The 17,585-nt window shown below is 41.9% G+C and overlaps 1 protein-coding gene across 2 annotated transcripts in view; it reads left to right on the forward strand.

The window, feature by feature from the left end:
* Nucleotides 1–17,585, forward strand: part of PTCHD4 (patched domain containing 4) — a 92,173-nt gene that overhangs the window by 22,695 nt on the left and 51,893 nt on the right. For both annotated transcript variants that reach the window (XM_064448645.1, XM_064448646.1), the window contains exon 2: nt 5,097–5,577. In XM_064448645.1, the coding sequence (XP_064304715.1) occupies nt 5,097–5,577 (481 nt within the window). The remainder of the gene's footprint in view (nt 1–5,096; nt 5,578–17,585) is intronic.

Here is a 17,585-nt window from a genome sequence, read left to right on the forward strand (position 1 = left end):
GTCTAAATCTCCTGTCCTTTAGTTTAAAACCATCACCCCTTGTCCTGTCACAACAGGCCTTGCTAATGAGGTCTCCCCCATCCTTCCTATAGTCCCCCTTTTAAGTACTGAAAGGCCACAATAAGGTCTCCCCGCAGCCTTCTCTTCTCCAGGCTGAACAACCCCAACTCTCTCAGCCTGTCTTCACAGCGGAGGTGCTCCAGCCCTCGGATTATTTTTGTGTCCCTCCTCTGGCCCCGCTCCAACAGGTCCCTGTCCTTCCTGTGCTGAGGGCTTCTCTCCTCCTTGCCAGGAATCTGAAACTACTTTTAAACCTCTCACCAGCCCTAGCCTCCACTGAGTGGGGCACTTGGAAGGCAGGAATCATGCCATCTCGAAAATACCTTGAACTTTTTCCCATGTGAAGGAAGGCAGTGGAAGAGGGTGCCGTTCAAAACGGGGAGAAGAAGGTGATCTGCCCAGGGCTGGTGTGGCCGTGGGCAGTGACCACACGGAACGCTGGGGATGGGAGTCAGGGTTGCAGCAGCTGCACTGACACCATTAAAGAAACAAAAAAGGTCCCAGGTAATTCAGCAGCAAGGTAGTATTGCTAGTATCCCTCGGGGCTGCATAAAGTGAGGATCTATGCCTACATTAGCACCAGCAAAAGACGTTTAGCTCAGTAGGAGCAGATTTGTTTAACCTGAGAAGTCCTGCACTCACCTCTGGAATAGGCCAAACATCCCCATGCCATTTAATATCTTCTTAGGATATTAAGGGTCCAAGCATCCTTAAGAGACAAGTTTCTAGCCTGAAATACAGTAGGGTTTTTTTCTGCATCCATCCATTCACCATTAGTGATTTTTACTGCTGAATGGACAAGGAGTTTGGATTTTTAACCACATGCAAGGCCAGGTCTGCATAAATGCATGTGGCAAAATCCATCATTCCTGGGGAAAAGGTGGATGATTCTGTTGATGTCCATCATCTCTCACTCCTCTGAAAGTCTTTAGCTCTTGTCCTCCTCCCTTTCAGAGTCTAAATCTACCAAATTGCATTGGGTCATCTAGCAAAAGAGAGGGGAGTACACCAAAAAAAAAATTTAATGGTATCCATCAAAGCAAAGGTTTTCGCTTGGTCCATGTTTAAGATCAAATACCACATTCCCCAGCAAGTGGTCTATATTTCATGCCTTTTCTAAGGATGCTCAGATCTGGAGAGAATTAGCTGCCATCAGAATGGTCGATGTACCTTTTTGTCCTCTGGGAAAACAGACACTGTAAAGTTTTCACTAGACATTAAAAAAAGAAAAAAATATAAAAAGAGAGAAAGACACACAGACACAGCCTGGGAATCTAGAATTCAGGCCTCAGCCATGCTAGTGACCTTGCTAAAGACAGTTATCATATTGTGTTGTAGACCCTCTAGAGATACATTGATGTAAAAGGGTGTACAACCAGTAAGTATTATTATTACTCTATTTTTTGAGTTTGCTTTTCTGTGTATAAGATCAGAAAATAGCAACATAAGCAGGTAAAATGTGTAAGGGATCTGTAGTCTGAAACATGAAAATAGTGTTATGAAATTAAAAATAACATCATGTATGAGTATAGAATCATAGAACCATAGAATGTCCTGAGCTGGAAGGGACCCACAAGGATCATCGAGTCCAACTCCTGTCCCTGCACAGGACAGCCCCAAATTCACACCATGTCTCTGAGGGCCTTGTCCAAGTGCTGCTTAAATATCGCCAGGCTGGTGCCGTGATGCCTCCCTGGGGAGCCTGTTCCAGGGCTCCACCACCCTCTGGGGGAAGAACCTTTCCCTAATACCCAGCCTAACCCTCCCCTGGCACATCTCCCTGCCATTCCCTCGGGTCCTGTTGTTGGTCACCAGAGAGGAGAGATCGGCACCTGCCCCTCCTCTTCCTCTTAGGAGGGAGCTGCAGAGCACCATGAGGGCTGCCCTCAGCCTGCTCTGCTCCAGGCTGGATGTGCTAATTAACAGCAGAAAGTGCTTTTTCATTGAGGAACTAGGCAGAGCGAAGGATCTTGCTCAAAACCTGCCTGGTCTTCAGGGCTCATTTATACAAGTCATTGCGGCCTCATTTTCTTTCCCAAACCTTAGTGCTTATCCCAGGAGCTTAGCCATTCATGTCTCCTTCTTTCACCAAGTTAGTCCTGGAGGATGACAGAGAACTTAGGATGGTGAATAGCAACCCTGAAGTGCGCATGAGACACCAAGAGGTAGTTAGATCCCTGGCTTGAAGGCCTCTAGGAAATTCTGGAAGTCATGTTGGCATCTGGGTCTTCATTTTCCCACATTTCAGCCTCCACCTGTAAAATGAAATGAAAGGCAATACTTTTTCCCATCTTTCTTCTGTCTTCCTTGCTGAGGAATTGTAACTATTGATGTGACAGCCCTGCCTAGCGCAACAGGACCTTTATCTCACTTGGAGCATTTGGCAAAGATAGCATGTGAGCTGTATGAGAAAAGGGCCTCATTTTCCCAAATGCGATGGTGGTAGGTTCATGTTTGCATGCTGTTAGAGCAGCAAAGGCAAAGCCCTTGCGTCGATAGGAAGCAATCTGCCTTTGGAAGGAAGGGGATGGACAAAACGACCTCAAAGCAATTCAGCATCTGCAATTTCCTCGATTCCATCTGAAATCTCTCTCTCTATTTTGCTGACATATGAGCTGGGTGCCCTATTGTACATCAGTGTAACAAATAGCCGTTATCTTCTATTTCATGGGAGATACAGCAGAACATGATTTATTTGTGCCTGCTCTGTTGCCTCTTTTGAAATGTTGCTGTCGTTTGGTGCACCTTTCGCAGAGGAAGGCAGATGGTCATCGCGAAGTTTCCCATAACCTTGCCGTGCATGCCGCATAGTGAATCAATGAAATCTGAATTACAGTCCGTTGTCTGAGTTTGGAGCTGTGCTGCTAAAGTATCCTGCAGTGGCTGAAAACGTTTGAATGTCAACACTGCATATATACTGCAGAAATATGACATTTCTCCCTAAAATTTCAAAGCAGTGCCAAAGGGGATTTTTAACTGCAAAGTTGCATCTGATATGAGCAGGGACTGCATTGCTCAGACCTTAATTACCAGCTTGGAAATGCACCTTTTGTGAGCGTGTGTTAGGTGTGACCCCTCCTTAGAAGAAAATAGAAATAATGAATCAAAACAGGGTTCTAACATGAAATGCCAGAGACAAGGATTTTTTGGAGTCCAAACAGCACCAGCTGCCCCTGTGTGCTAGCTGTCTCTGCTTGTATGACATTTGCAGTGAAGCTTCAGGTGATTTGAGAAGCTGGCGTTAGACTGCAAATCACCTTTCATGTCAGCTCGTGCCAGGATACCTCGCCAGAAGCCATTATTTCAATGGGAAATAACAACTGGGAATAGGTAAAAAATGAACTTCTGAAAAGCACTTTGTCACGTTCCCTGGGCTGTGGCAGGCAAATGCTGAAAACAGAGAGAGCTCCTGCCATGAAAGCAGGCATAGGCAGAAATTTCTCAGTGGGAAGATTACTTCCTTTACATACCCAAGACAAGGGAAAGTGAGTATATAAAACATTTTCAGGACTGTATCTCAATTTCTGATATTTATTTGCTCTATGAGCAGACATCTCCAAAGACATCTATGTTTCATAAAGCCTGATACCTTGCTTCATTGATTTTTCCTTAGGATGGGAATCATTACAGCGAGCAGGTCTGGCAATTTCAGATAATGACCTGTGTGCAGCGCAGGTGCTTCTACAAATGGTTAATGTTGGATGTAACAGATGTTAAAAGTGTCTCCCCCAAATGCTTCTGGCCTTTTGCAGGTGACTTCTTCCATGTGTGTGTGTAGGGCAGAGCATCTCCCAAATTCAGGCTGTCAGTCAGCTCATTCCATAGCGCAGCTAGGCAGAGTATTATGTCATGTGAACTCACTGCTGCAAGATGTTTTATCTATTAACTGGCTTTATAATTTTATGTTTTTATTAGATACAAGAGGAAAGAAATCAGAAAAAATTTAATCCTGTTTATACCAAAAAAAAAAGGAAAAAGTGGAATGTTGGGTTTTGGTTTGCAGCAGACATTTAATCCCTGGGTTTAGAGTTTTTAATCAAAGAGATTACTTGTGCTAGGACATTTTTATCCAGTCTACTGAGCCTTCTTCCTCACTTTGCAACTGGGTTTGATCTAAATCCATGCAAGTTTCACCAGTCTTGAAAGGGGCACATCACAGTTATTCTAGAGAACTAGAATAACCAGTGGCTACAAAAAAAAAGAAAAAAAATCTCAGTGGGACCAGATAACACTACAGAAAAGTAGTTTGGTCCTGTAAATAGATGGGGTCTGATTCTAAGTGCACCTGATGTGTCCATTACTGATTGTCATGGAGTTTTTATGTCCAGGCATATACTGAAGTGAGTGAGACCAGAGTAAGGTTTATATTCTTGAAATATAAAAAACCAAATCCTGGCTAAATCACAGTGTAAGGTAGGTTCTTATCTCTGTGCCACTATAAGAAATCTATGAAATTTCAAATAAACAATTCAAACATCTGATTTTAATTATGTTGTTACAGAGCCAATGTAGCTATTAAACTGGATCCATCTACTTTTACATCTGTGTACTGAGGAACCGGGCCTCATTTTCTGTACATTCCAACTTTTTAAAAGCGTTTCTAAAGTGTTACGAAATCACAAATCTTCCAGAAATTGATCTTCATCTCAAACATTTAATACTTCATTAATTGGAGATTTGTTGTTGTCTGTCACAGTTAAAATGTGGGAAAGCGATCCTCTCCCACAGGGTAAGGAGCTTGCATGCTACATTTCGATTCCCAAACATCTGGGACAGCACTGAGTATTTGGGCGGTCCCAGACCTGCATCACAGAATTGTAAATGAGTCTATAATGAGTAAGGAACAGACTTGTGGCAGGGAGTAGGGGTGCATCCCAAAGCCCTCTGAAGTGAATGGCATGACTGCTGTTGACTGCAGTGGCCTTTGAGTCAAGGTCTTGGCATGACTGTGAAAGGAAGGTAGAGTCAAATGGTATCACTGTATCACATCTTACACAGGATAACCACATGCTCATCTTTTTTACTTTCCCTCCCAGGATGGAAGGAGCAGTTTTATTGGCCACCAGCTTGGAGGGGTCATGGAAGTACCAAACAGCAAGGACCAGAGAGTCAAATCAGCCAGAGCCATCCAAATCACTTACTACCTCCAAACGTATGGCTCTGTCACCCAGGACCTCATTGGGGAGAAGTGGGAGAGTGAATTCTGTAAACTGATGCACAAGATGCAGCTGGATCACCAAGATCTGCAGCTCTACTCACTGGCGTCCTTTAGCCTCTGGAAGGACTTCCACCAGACCAGTCTCTTGGCCAGGGGCAAGATTTTGGTGAGCCTGATGCTGATTCTCCTGACTGCTACCCTCTCGAGCTCCATGAAGGACTGCCTGCGTAGCAAACCTTTCCTGGGACTCTTGGGAGTACTCACTATCTGTATTTCCAGTGTCACTGCGGCAGGGATATTTTTCATTACTGATGGAAAATATAATTCTACTCTGTTGGGAATCCCTTTCTTCGCTATGGGTAATTATTTATCTTCATAATAATAGGATTAACGGAGCTTAATGACAGGATTGTAAATTACATCCTGGGTTATAAAGTGCAGATTTTACCTTGAGTGAAAGTCTAAGTCGTTTTCATCTTGTTAAATTGATCTGTGCCTTGCCAAAAAAAAAAAAAAAAAAAAAAAAGGAAAGAGGAAAAGGGAAACAAAACAAAGCAGTAGCAACAATAAAAAGCAAATGACGTTTCTGGAATCTCAGCCAGTATGAGAGAGGGGCAGTGTTATTGATCTCTGTTACAAAACAAAGGAGAAATTGTTATTGAAAAGTAGTCAGGTCAGCACAGAAAATGGATATGTGTTGACCTGACTTTGATCGGATGCCAGCTGAAAGAGTAAGTTAAAAGAGGGTGCCGTGGAAGGAAAGATTTTAGCATCCTTTCAGAGGAAGGCTGCTTTTTCAGCTCTGTCTGAGGGGCAGAGGGGAACAGGTTGGTGTAAGAATAAGATTGATGGACTTTATCTCAGAGAGGAGATTACTGTTGTGGTGTTCGCCAGGCTGTAAGCAAAGGGGCTTGTCAGTATCTTTAGAGCATAATCCCTCCGTTTGTGAAGTCCCAGAGCAGTTACAGAGATTTCCTTTGTGTCGCACATGTGCAGGGGAAGGTGCAGATGAAGAACAAACATAAACCCCAGCTCTTTTAGCAGAAGAACTGTTTTCATTCCTTCTGTTCTCGTTTCTGTTCCAAGCATTTTTACGGCATCTGTGTGGTTAATGAGTTTTCTGGGAGGGTGCATTGGAAAAGGAGAGGGAAACGTACCCAAAATGGCTTGCTGAGGCAGTGTTGTTTGGCGCAATCACATCCAAGTTTGTCAGAGTTTCAACGTGTCATGAGTCTGAACCCCAGCAATGACCTTATCGGTCTCTACAACTACCTGAAAGGAGGTTGTATGAGGTGGGTGTTGGTCTCTTCTCCCAAGTCATTAGTGATAGGATGAGAGGAAATGGCCTCAAGCTGCATCAGGGGAGTTTTACGTTGGATATTAGGAAAAATGTCTATTCTGAAAGAGTGGTCAGGCATTGGAACAGGCTGCCCAGAGAGGTGGTGGAGTCACCATCCCTGGGGGTGTTCAAAATATGTGTAGATGCTGCACTTCAGGGCATGGTTTAGGAGACATGGTAGTGTTGGGCTGATGGTTAGACTTGTTGATCCTGGAGGTCTTTCCAACCTTAATGATTTTATGATTCTACAACTCTTTATTAAAAATCTCAGCAGTGGCAGCCCAGACCCAAAAAACTTCATGCTGGCTTTCTGATGTCAGGAAATCTTACCTGTGGACAGAACTCTGCATCTTTACAGTTAATTTCTTAAATTCCGTTCATGCTTGTAGTACTTAATTCCAATCCTCTGCTACAGTGAGACATAACTAAATACACAAAGCCACGAGATAGAATCAAGGTTTGCAGATGGGTCTTATATTTTTCTTTAAAACCTCAACCCCCCAAAATCCTACTTTTTCTTGCTCTTCCCCTCAAGAAAAGTCCTGTAGGTGTATGTATCCTCTAAGCCCCTGCCTTCTATTTTGTCCATCTCCTGATAATACATCTGTGTCACTAACCAAGGGGACCAAGCCATGGCCTCACCAGTCCTGCAATCAACTTCTCTGGAGCAGCTGGCCGAGGTGGGAAGGAGTGGGATGAAGTGGGTTGTCGAGATTCCATAAGGGAAAGGGAAGGATGAGGCAAAAGAATTCATGGTCAGTTCAGCCTCATTAATACTGATAAACAAAGCCGTGACAAAGCTTCTAATTCAATCATCTGTACTGTTAAATTGTGACAATGGCCCCTAGCATGGTCTGACCTGTGCCAGCTCTTCAGCTGCTGTGCACAGCTCTGCAGTGTAAGAGAGTTTGCTGGAGAACAGTGCTGAGAGGTCAGCAGGAGGAGCAGAGAACGTGCCAGGTTGTGGCAGGGATGGGTCCCAACCTAAGCGAGGGATGTAGGCTTAGGAAAAGGAGATCTGCGTGGAGGAAAGGGTGGCAGTGGGGAATGTGGGGGCTCATGCTTGTTGTCAGATTACAGCAACCTTTTTGTTGGGTGTCGGGAGGTGCATATCAAAGAGTGGGGCCAAATGGCACTGCCTTGCTTGTGCAGCAAGTTGAAGGCAAGAAAACACTGAAGTGATGAAAAGCACTTTCCCTCAATTGTTTATTCCTCTGCTGGTGTCCGTTTTCAGACAGCTGTAGAGAAGGGTGACCCATGTTTACTTGACAGGTCCCAAATCTGTCAGTCCCAAGGAGCCCCAAACAATGCCTGTAGGTGAAGCTCATCTTCAGGCTGACCTCAAAAGCATCAACATCCATAAAGGCCAGGAGCATTAATTGAAACAGCAGTAGCATTGCACTCAGTTTATACACACCCTGCGGCCCCAGGGTGAGGCAAGGACAGGGGTTTCTGAAAGCAGAGTGGCTCAGTTTCCCATCTAGGATGGTGGTAATCTAGGAGTTTGTTTGCTGTCTGAGGAAAAGTAATGTTCATAACTTTCTGTTGTGTTTCACACTGTCATTCTTGTCACAGCTGCTGCCAAGAGCAAAAGAAAAGAAAAAAAATCCCTTCAAGAGAGATATTTGCAAGGATTGCTTCTATAACATTATATTGAATGAACTTCAGGGTGAAACATTTAAGTAATCCTTCTACAGAAATTTCATTTGGGAATCTCAGACTGAATGGGAAATATTGTTAGAGAACAGCCTGCAGTGCCTGGGAACTGCTGCTGGTAAATATTAGGTAACTGTTGTACAGTTTTGTGAACTAAAAGACAGGAAGAATATCTTACCAAAGTCATACTGTGTTACATCCTGCCATGTACCTTTAGCCCCCTAAATGCCAGATAATGCCAGCTAAAGCCACCTTGCTCTGCCCATGATATGCCCAGAGCCTCACAGACCTGGGCTCCTCACAGGGCAGGGTTTTCTATTGAACTTGGTTTTCTGTGAAGTGTCCTGTCACCTTAGAGTAGATCCACTGAAGACCCCAAGGCTGCTAATTCTGGGGGCAATACGTAACTGTGGCCCATGTTGTAGCAGTGCCCCTGGCTGCTAGCGCAGCAGGAAGCAAACAATACATCAAATAATAATTCAGTGAATATAGATTAAAAATTGTGCAAAGTGGGGTTTCCCAGAATTATAAATGCCAGATTTGCAAGTCAACCTTTCAAAGTCAGGTTACTTGGACTAAAAAAATAAAAGCAAAAACCAGGCAATAATAGCCACAAAGTGCCTATGCAATGCTATGCAGAATGCACAAACTTAATTCTGGCAGCTCCTAACTTTGGAATGTTTCAACCTGATATTTGCAAAATGTCCATTTAAAGTATATTTGTTTTGTCAAAAATATGCAGTTTCTTCTGACATTCACTTTTCAAAGGATTAATTTTAATGGAAATTCTGTGATGTTCTTCTGCATTTGTCTTTTTTTCCTGCAGAGACGGCAGGATGCTGCCATCTGAATGACAGAAATAACCCTGGACTTGTACAAATGTTTAGGTCCATAATTCCTGCTCTGTGGGTTTCAGTAAGTGATAGAAGCCTATAGAAAAATAAAATGTTTAATATTTTTCTAAATTTGGACTGAATGACCTACACATTAATTATTTACAGTAGTCCTGCTGTGAGGAAAGGGTCTGCAGGGATTACGCATCTCTCTGGTATACTGGAGGAAGAATGTTAGCTCAGACTGGCTTTTCTCTTTGTCCTTGAAGGTGAGAAACTTCAGTCTTAAGTTAGGCGTGAGGACAGCGGTGGAAAATCCTGCTTGCTCTGACTCCCTCTTCCCAATATCATGATCTTCACAGAGAGCTGGCTCAGGAAAATCAGTTTCCCCAGTACAGTGTCTACCACTGTGTTTTTGGACTCAGTGAGGAGCAACTCTTGAGAATGGTTCTGTGCAAGTAACACGCTGACTGCCAGGATCTCCTGCAAACAGGAGCAAGAGGTGTTGGTTTTTAGCTGTTCATATCCCAGACAAATGGCTAAATGTGGCGAGTTAGAGAAAAGGTGCTTCTTTAGTTTCAGGGCTTCCTCCCTGCGGAACTGAACAGGACCTAGGTGTTTTGTTTGTCTCTCTTTTTTGTTTTAAAGTTGGGTTTTAGTAACCACCATGTGAAATCAGAATATGGGTTCATCCTACCTTTCATTTCTCTTCTGGGACAAAGACAAACTGCGGTTTCTTCTGCAAGTTTGACACCAGTAGAGCTATCACTGTTGGATGTCTTTCATATAGGAGGTAGAGGGTCAAATCATTGAGTTTCAGATTTGTTCTGGAAATCAGAAATGAACCTGGTTAGAAGTTCATTTCTTTCTTTTGTGTTTGGATTCACAATGCAATTTCAAAGGGATGTTATGTATGTGACATAATTATGGTTTCCCATGCCTAATCATCATTAATTAATATAAACAGAAAGTTAACTACATAATTGAGATATTATTGCCCCCATGATTTGCTTTTTAATGCACAGGAACCAGACTGATATAATCAGAGAGATAACGATATAACTCAGCTGAGGATCTGACTGTTTATTTTTAAATGCAGGTATATTAATTGTGTCATTTTACACTGCAATTCTTTTTGGCCAGTCCATGAAGTACCTCATTATATAGATTACTGCAAATCATAGGTTAAAAAATGTAACTACAGTGTAATTAGGGAGTAATTATGCTTTCTGTATTATAAAGTATATATGTTTCTTAGAAGGCTGGATTCACAAAGGATGTAAGAAATATTTGTAAGTCCAAACCACAAAGACCATAAGATCTTCATGGGATCAGGTATTTCTCATGGAGTCATTAGAGAACACTAAGCTCAGTGGATGCCCTACAACACATAGTAATATTATCACCACTGCTACCAATAGCAAGCAATACTGTTAGTAGTGGTGTCGTAAAGAGATACAAAAACTTTAGGAAAAATAAGCTACCTGTTTCCAGCAGTAACCCCAGGCCTGATGTAAGAGTGCAAGACAGATGGCAGAGATTGCACTTACAGTGAAGACTTTTCTGGTAAAATTCCATTATTTCTTTCCCTGAATTATTCAAATGGAAAGAGAAAGCAAGGCAAAAGCAGACAAGACTCCAGGCAGTTATTAGCATTTCAGACAGAAGCCATCTAACTTCTTTTGGATGGCAGTTGTTAAAATAATGGCCGGTGATCACCTTTAAGTAAATTTGAGATGTCACAGTATTACCATTAGTGGTAGAGATGTCGGAAATTACAGAAAAAAGTCCCAGTGCAGATGAGGAAATTATTTTTTTTAAACCTCAGAAGACAAGTGTGAGTGCTAAAGTGCATGCTATTGCTAGTTTACCTTAAATGAAGTATCACAGTATATCTAACCTTTGCTTCAAGCAATGGACTTTCTCATTACAGCTGCAACTTCAAAATATTTCAGGAGTGACTCTGACTTTGGTTTTGTCCTTTTGATGCAGCAGTAAAGAAAATCCCACATGAATCTCACGTTATATGATCATCTACTTTCTGTATGAGGAGCTAGAGAATGACCCTGTAAAGCAAAGAGACCTACTGACTTAAACCCCCACCACTCCATGTCTTAGGCATACGGTGGATTTGTCATTTTAGATGTTACAGCAGTTCATGTCCCCACCCACTCAGCAGATCATTAAGGACTTGGAAATACCTTGTCCTTAATTAGAAAATGTCTGTTCTTGACTTTTACAGTGGGAAATGGGAATAACAAAAATCACAGTGCAGCAGGAGAAAAAAAATTGAAAGATATAAAAGTGTTTAAAATTACCTGTTTGGATGGGCAGATAACATAGATAATTCTTATGAATGGGTTCAGACATTCCCTGTATTTGTAAGGTTGATTTCCCCATAACCTGGTATACTCCCTATCAAGTCTATTCCCAGTTGCAGATAGTTGGGGCTTTTTTTACATTTCTGTAGGAAAGAATAACATTCCCTGAACACTCTTTCCTGGATTTTGAGCAGAAGATGAAAGCCTGTCTGGGATAGCCTGTTAGACTCGTAGCATGCGGTCTGGCGCCGCAGCTACACCCTGGAGCTGTCATGGTTACAGCGAGGCAACAGGACTGAGGCTGTCCTCCTCTCCTCAAACACAGGAGAGATGAGGATGTCTCATTTGTGCCTTCTCACACCCAGCTGAAAGGGATGCAAGAAGCAGCACAGCCAACCTCAGTCCCAACAGCAGGGTTTGTAGCACCTCGTTTCAGGTGTCCCAAATGTTCTTCCCTTAACGAAGCAACATAATCTCAATTTCCTCTGCAGTCAATAGAGAGAAATGGGCAACTCCAAAGTCATTTTGATGGTTACTTAGTACATATTTGGAATGAACTGTGTTAATCTCTGGAATGTCTATCTATCTCTGAAAAAGCTAGGGTGACTGCTTAGTCTTTAACACCTAAGGTTATATACTTAAGCTCTAATATGTATATACATGTATGCATATACAGCATATACAGCATAAACTGACTTGAATCCCTTACAGATTGAATTCTAGCTCTTCTTCTCCTGTACAGACTTACCAGGTCTCTTAGCAACTCAAATGTCATCATCCCTTAGGGTGGTTGTTCCACCCCAGGAGGTGGGTCTGCAGGTCTGCTGGTCAGTGCAATGACCACCACTACCATATCCTGCATAATGACAGAGCAAATACAAAAGACATTGGCTGGGTTTGTTGCTTGAGAATAGAAAACTCTTATGAACGGGTTTAGACATTCTCTGTATTTGTAAGGTTGATCTTGGACCATTGCCCAAGCACAGACCATCACCAGATCCTCCATAATGACAGAGCAAATATGAAAGATATTGGCTGGGTTTGTTGCTTGAGAAGAGCCAGCTAAACTCTTCCCCCTTCTGACTCTAGTGGGAACTCAATTAATCCATTTGTCCAAAGTGAAGTCTCCAAATACAGTCATCTTTTTGTTATTATTATTATTATTATTATTAAAACAGCCTCCTCAGCTCCCCATCTGCAGCTAACAGACTGGTAGCTGTCATTTGAGCCGCTTCTAATTTGATGGAAGCATTTCTACAATCCTTTGGAAAAAGTGGTTTCATAAGAGGATAGAGCATGTTTTGAGCTAAAAAGTCAAAGGCCAAAAGGAATGGTTTCCTTTTACAGTTAAAATGTATGTTTAATACTCTTAATCAATACACAAATTCTCTTCAGATAGTCAAGGCTGTTTCTTTTCAGATGCCTCACGCATTTTTCTGAACACCTCTCGCTTTCATTTTTCTACCCTTTGGTGGCAATACTAATTCCTTAGTATTGGATTATAAAATGGGTTATTTAAGGTTCTTTATTGGATGCACCTTTTCTGCGTGTTGATCTCATTTAGCAGGAGTTTCATTCCTTGTACTTAGTATGTATCGATGCACATCACATTTACATTCGGCTCATTTGGGCTGGAAAGGAGCTGCATCATGGCAGAAATGATTTAGCTCCATGTATATCATCCCTAATAGAGCAATGTCAAATCCAGCCTTGAATAGCACCATTGCAAGCAATTCCATAACCTGCCTCGACAGCTTAAACAGCCATACATTTATAAAGGTATTTCTTAATATTTTCACTGCTGCAGCTTATGCCTATAACTTCAGAGTCTGTCTGGCCTGACTGTGGAGTGTAATTTTTCACAGCATCTATGTATTTGCAAATACTTTTAGGATATTTTATATGTAGGGCTGTGCATGCTTCAGCTGGATATAATTTCCTACCAGTTCTTTTTTTCCCCAGATATTTTACTGTAATTTACACTTCCCATGAACTCCATCCGTATGGGAAGATTAATGATGGCTTCTGGTCTCTGCTGGAGCGCTGTGGATCTGCAGGAAAGAACAGATGTGGGATAGGCTGAGGATGTGTCCTGTGCTCTTCAGTGCGTGGAGGGAAAATGCAATCTTGCATTGTCCTTTCTTTTCTGCATAGAGGCATAGAATGGTCCTGTGCTCTGTAAATCTCACCTTAGGTACTTAGTTCCTCTGTAGGGAAATCCAAAGCTGTGCCTCTGCTTTTTAAGCAAAAATGAAAGGCAGCAGGTGCATTTACTTTCTCCTGGAAAACACTTTATCTGCAAATAGCCCCTGGAACTCACTGTTGTGAGATAGGGTTGTGGCTCAAAATGCAGCCCGATTCAGTAAGAGTAGTATTTTTGCACAGCTAGCTAAAATATGTTCATTATTTTGAACCCTATTGCAGCACTAAAACATAACCATAAGGAAGAAATATAAAAATTGATGACCAAGTTCAAAAGCCTGGTTCAAAAATGGGCACAAAGAAATTTCACTTACGAAGAAATTTTGCCATAGCTGCCCTCTTTCAGTCTGATAATTTCCCCCTGAAGAATTAGGGACAGGATACGGAACTCAACAGACCATTTGCCAAAAGTTCTAAATCAATATTTATCTGCTATATTCATCTGCAATATCAAAAACTTTGCACAGAATTAAAAGCTTGAAGAGTCTGTTGCAAATACAAAACCAACTAAAAAGACCTTACTTGATATTGCATCATTTATATGCCCTCCTTTGTGCAACCACTAACCATTTGAGGTTTTAATAATTCAGTTTTATCCTTCCATTTCTGATCCTTTTTTTCCACTCCGTTTCTTTCCCCTGAAGTGACTTCTCCTCTCTGGCAGGATAACTGCCTGCAGTAACATACAGCGTGCTGAACCCACACTGGCTCCACGCTCATTGCTCCATGAGTGGTAACAACTGATAGCAGCAGCCTACGTTATTCAACAAGTATCCTTCCATGTCTTTGGCATACGCCTGCGTTGCTGGCCTTCAGACCAGGGTACGTTTGGGTACACTCGGGTATTACAGCTGTGACTTTCCATGTGTTAGCCCTGCTGGGTGCGGTGAAGCAGGTCATGTTTCATCTCCGCCTGTCTGCCTGCAAGGTGAGGATGCTGGTTTGGATGCTCAACGTGGCAGTGAGAGCTGCGCCAGCAATGACGTAGGCACAGGGCTGCAAGTGGTACAACCAACTGAATGAGGTGAAAACCTCAGGCCTTTGCAGCTTTGGATCACTAAAGATGACTTTAATTTTTGTTCTGCAAGAGTGGGTATACTGTCCTCGGTGTCTTGGCTGAATTTCAGCATGGATAATTGAATTTCTATCTTCTTCAAATTCCCCCTGCCGTGCGGGTTGGATACAGTATTGGTGAGCACTGCCTGGCTCAAAGCACTGTGCAGGTGGTGCTCTGTTAAGCAGCTGCTGGTTTTTACCCAGACGTGACTGTATTTCACTGGTGAATGCAGTGGCCACTTTATGTGGCTCAGTAGTCTTTAAAATCATTCTGCATTACCTGAGAATATGTAAGTGGGTCTTGGCATGTTGTCATTGCAGTGTCCTGCAGTAGTCTGTAGTATTTCAACAGAAGGAAATTTTTTGTTCATACTCTGCTCTTAAAGGCCAAGGAAGAAAAACATTTCTTTACAGCCTGATATGATACTTAGATCTGCCCAATTTATACATCTCAACCCATATTCAAATGCAAACCTCCCACAGAAATTTTAGATGCTGTAGCTTTTCCTGGTGTTATGAACTCCATTGCTGTTGATATCCTGCATATGGAGAAAACTACTTTGCTAGCATAGCTATGAAACCAATTAGTACTGTATCATTTTTGCAAACTTTATATAAATTCAGAAACCGCGGGTGTAATCTGCTAGAGGGAGCACTTGCATTGTTTTATAAAGAGGACCAAATGGGAGACTACCGCACACCTGGTGAGACACTAGCAGGTGAAATTTTCTGTGCTTCTTTATGTTTCTAATTAATATTTTTACTATTACCATTGAGAAATTTTTATCCTCCAGGGAGGATACATTTGCAGAAGCTGACGGCTGAGAGGTGTTCTGCATACTGAGTGCAGAGCAGTGAAACCTTTTTGTCCTTCTGCAACAGCTTAAAGGATTTTAGCACAAAGATTTTGGTGAAGGCAATTTAAACCTTCTGAACCTAGACAGCCCTGGAAACAAAAAGGCTGTTTGTGCTTAGAGGAGATACCACAGCAAAAATAAACTGTGCAAAAAGGAAAACCAAAACCCTTCTAATGCATAGTCTTCTTGTAGGAGCAGCTGGAAGAGAAGACAACCCCACAGGAGAGATGGTGACCGTACCACTGAAAGCATTACCAGAAAGTGCGATGTTGGGGCTACACAGGAGCTGATTTGGCAAAAAGCCAGTGCAAATATCGCTCCCATCACAGTGCCAGTCCTCTTCAAGGCACCACTTTTAGGAGTGGGAGCTGCTGGTCTAATCTAGTCCTCAGATCTCTGCAAAAGTGCGGCTCAGTGCCTTTTGCCAGTCCTTCTGTGGGCTTCCAACATCTTTCTCAGGAGAGCCAAGAAACCGTACAAACTTTATCATGAAGTTAGCCTGATTTTAAATGAATAACCTTGGTAGGATATTGAGGGAGAAAAGGCTTAAATAATCATACAGATGTTCTACCTCTTTCTTAAGTTATTTGAAGTCAAGCTCTGAACAATCCAGCTAATGAAGCAAATCTCAAAAGATCTCTCTTACGTGTATTTTGACCTCTAATATATTTCCTCTTTCCCTGAGGAGAAAGTAATAGAATCTCTTTACGGATTATATGAAAAACACCCAAGTTTAGAAATGTATTATGATTGAGATGTCTTCTGCTCTGCCACAATTTTTGAAATTGGTCAGAAGCTATGAAAGTAATTGGTGGTGAAGGACAGATAAACAAACCCAAATGCATACACAAACATAGACCATTGGGCAAAACAAGGCAAAAAAACGTCAATCCATTTTCCTTACACGTAGTATAAAAGAAAAAATGAAAACTGGTTATGAGGTAAACAGTCATGATTCAGCTTCCACAGCAACGAAATCATTAAACCTCATCCACTTGGGATTTTTGTTCACAAGCTGGAAAAGATATTTTGTCAGCTTTTAAATTGCAAGAATATTGTCAGTGCTCCATGAGACCTCTGCTCGTCTTTTGTGACCTCTTTCAGCCAACCCTGTCACATTTGCATACCACTTCCCTAGGACTTGACACTGTACTGCAAAACACACATCAAACAGTGCATTCCTTATGGAACTTTTTGCTTTAGCTGTTGTTAAATTTTCCTTGGAGTTTATTCAATGTTTATTTAAAAAAAAAAACGGGAATATCTTTAGTTTCATTAGTCTGTGACACAAATGTCTTGTTTAATGCCTTTTACTGGAACACATTGCAAGGTTTTTAACTCTTAAAGGGGATTGTTTGACCTGACATTAATGAGGAAAAGTGAAAGCATCACAAAGCTGTTGAAAATCTACATATTGTCTCTCTGTGACTACAAAAATATTTTGTGGCTTCCAGACGCTGTGGGATGTTCCTGCTGAAGGTATTCTATGAAACTGGTTCAACTTTCATCTAGAAAAAAATTTCTTAGCCACTTACATATCACAGATCAATGAAAACAGCATGTGCAGATTGAAATAACACCAAAAAATAAATCCTGTTTGAAACAGTTGCATATGTCTGCAACGCAGATTGCTTCTTGTTGCTGCTGCAGTTAGGTTGTTTATGGTATGGGATTTAGCTTTACAAGAGACTGTGAGCCACATCTCATAGACCTATACTTTCTTAAACTAATTTAAAAATTTAGGGGGGATTTGATTTTTATAAACTTAGATGTGAGATGTAGTGTCCTACCTTAATTATGATATTCATTCTTCTGATTCATTCTTATATAAATTCTCAAAAATTACCTTTATAGTCAGTTTGCCATAATGGCAAGTTCTTGGTTAAAAATCTGAATTGTGATGATCTTTTAGCTGCTTGGATAAAGTGACATGGAGAGAGGCCAACCGTGCCCTGGGGGGCACCGAGCCCTGCATCGCAGCTGGGCGAGGGAGGGGATTGTCCCACGCTGCTCCTCACTGGAGCAGCCTCACCTCGAGTGCTGGGTGCAGTTTTGGGCGCCGCAGTATATTAAAGATACAAACATACTAGAGAGTGTCCAGAG

Source organism: Phalacrocorax carbo, chromosome 3 (assembly GCF_963921805.1).
Source record: "Phalacrocorax carbo chromosome 3, bPhaCar2.1, whole genome shotgun sequence".
In the NCBI taxonomy this organism is placed as follows: Eukaryota; Metazoa; Chordata; class Aves; order Suliformes; family Phalacrocoracidae; genus Phalacrocorax; species Phalacrocorax carbo.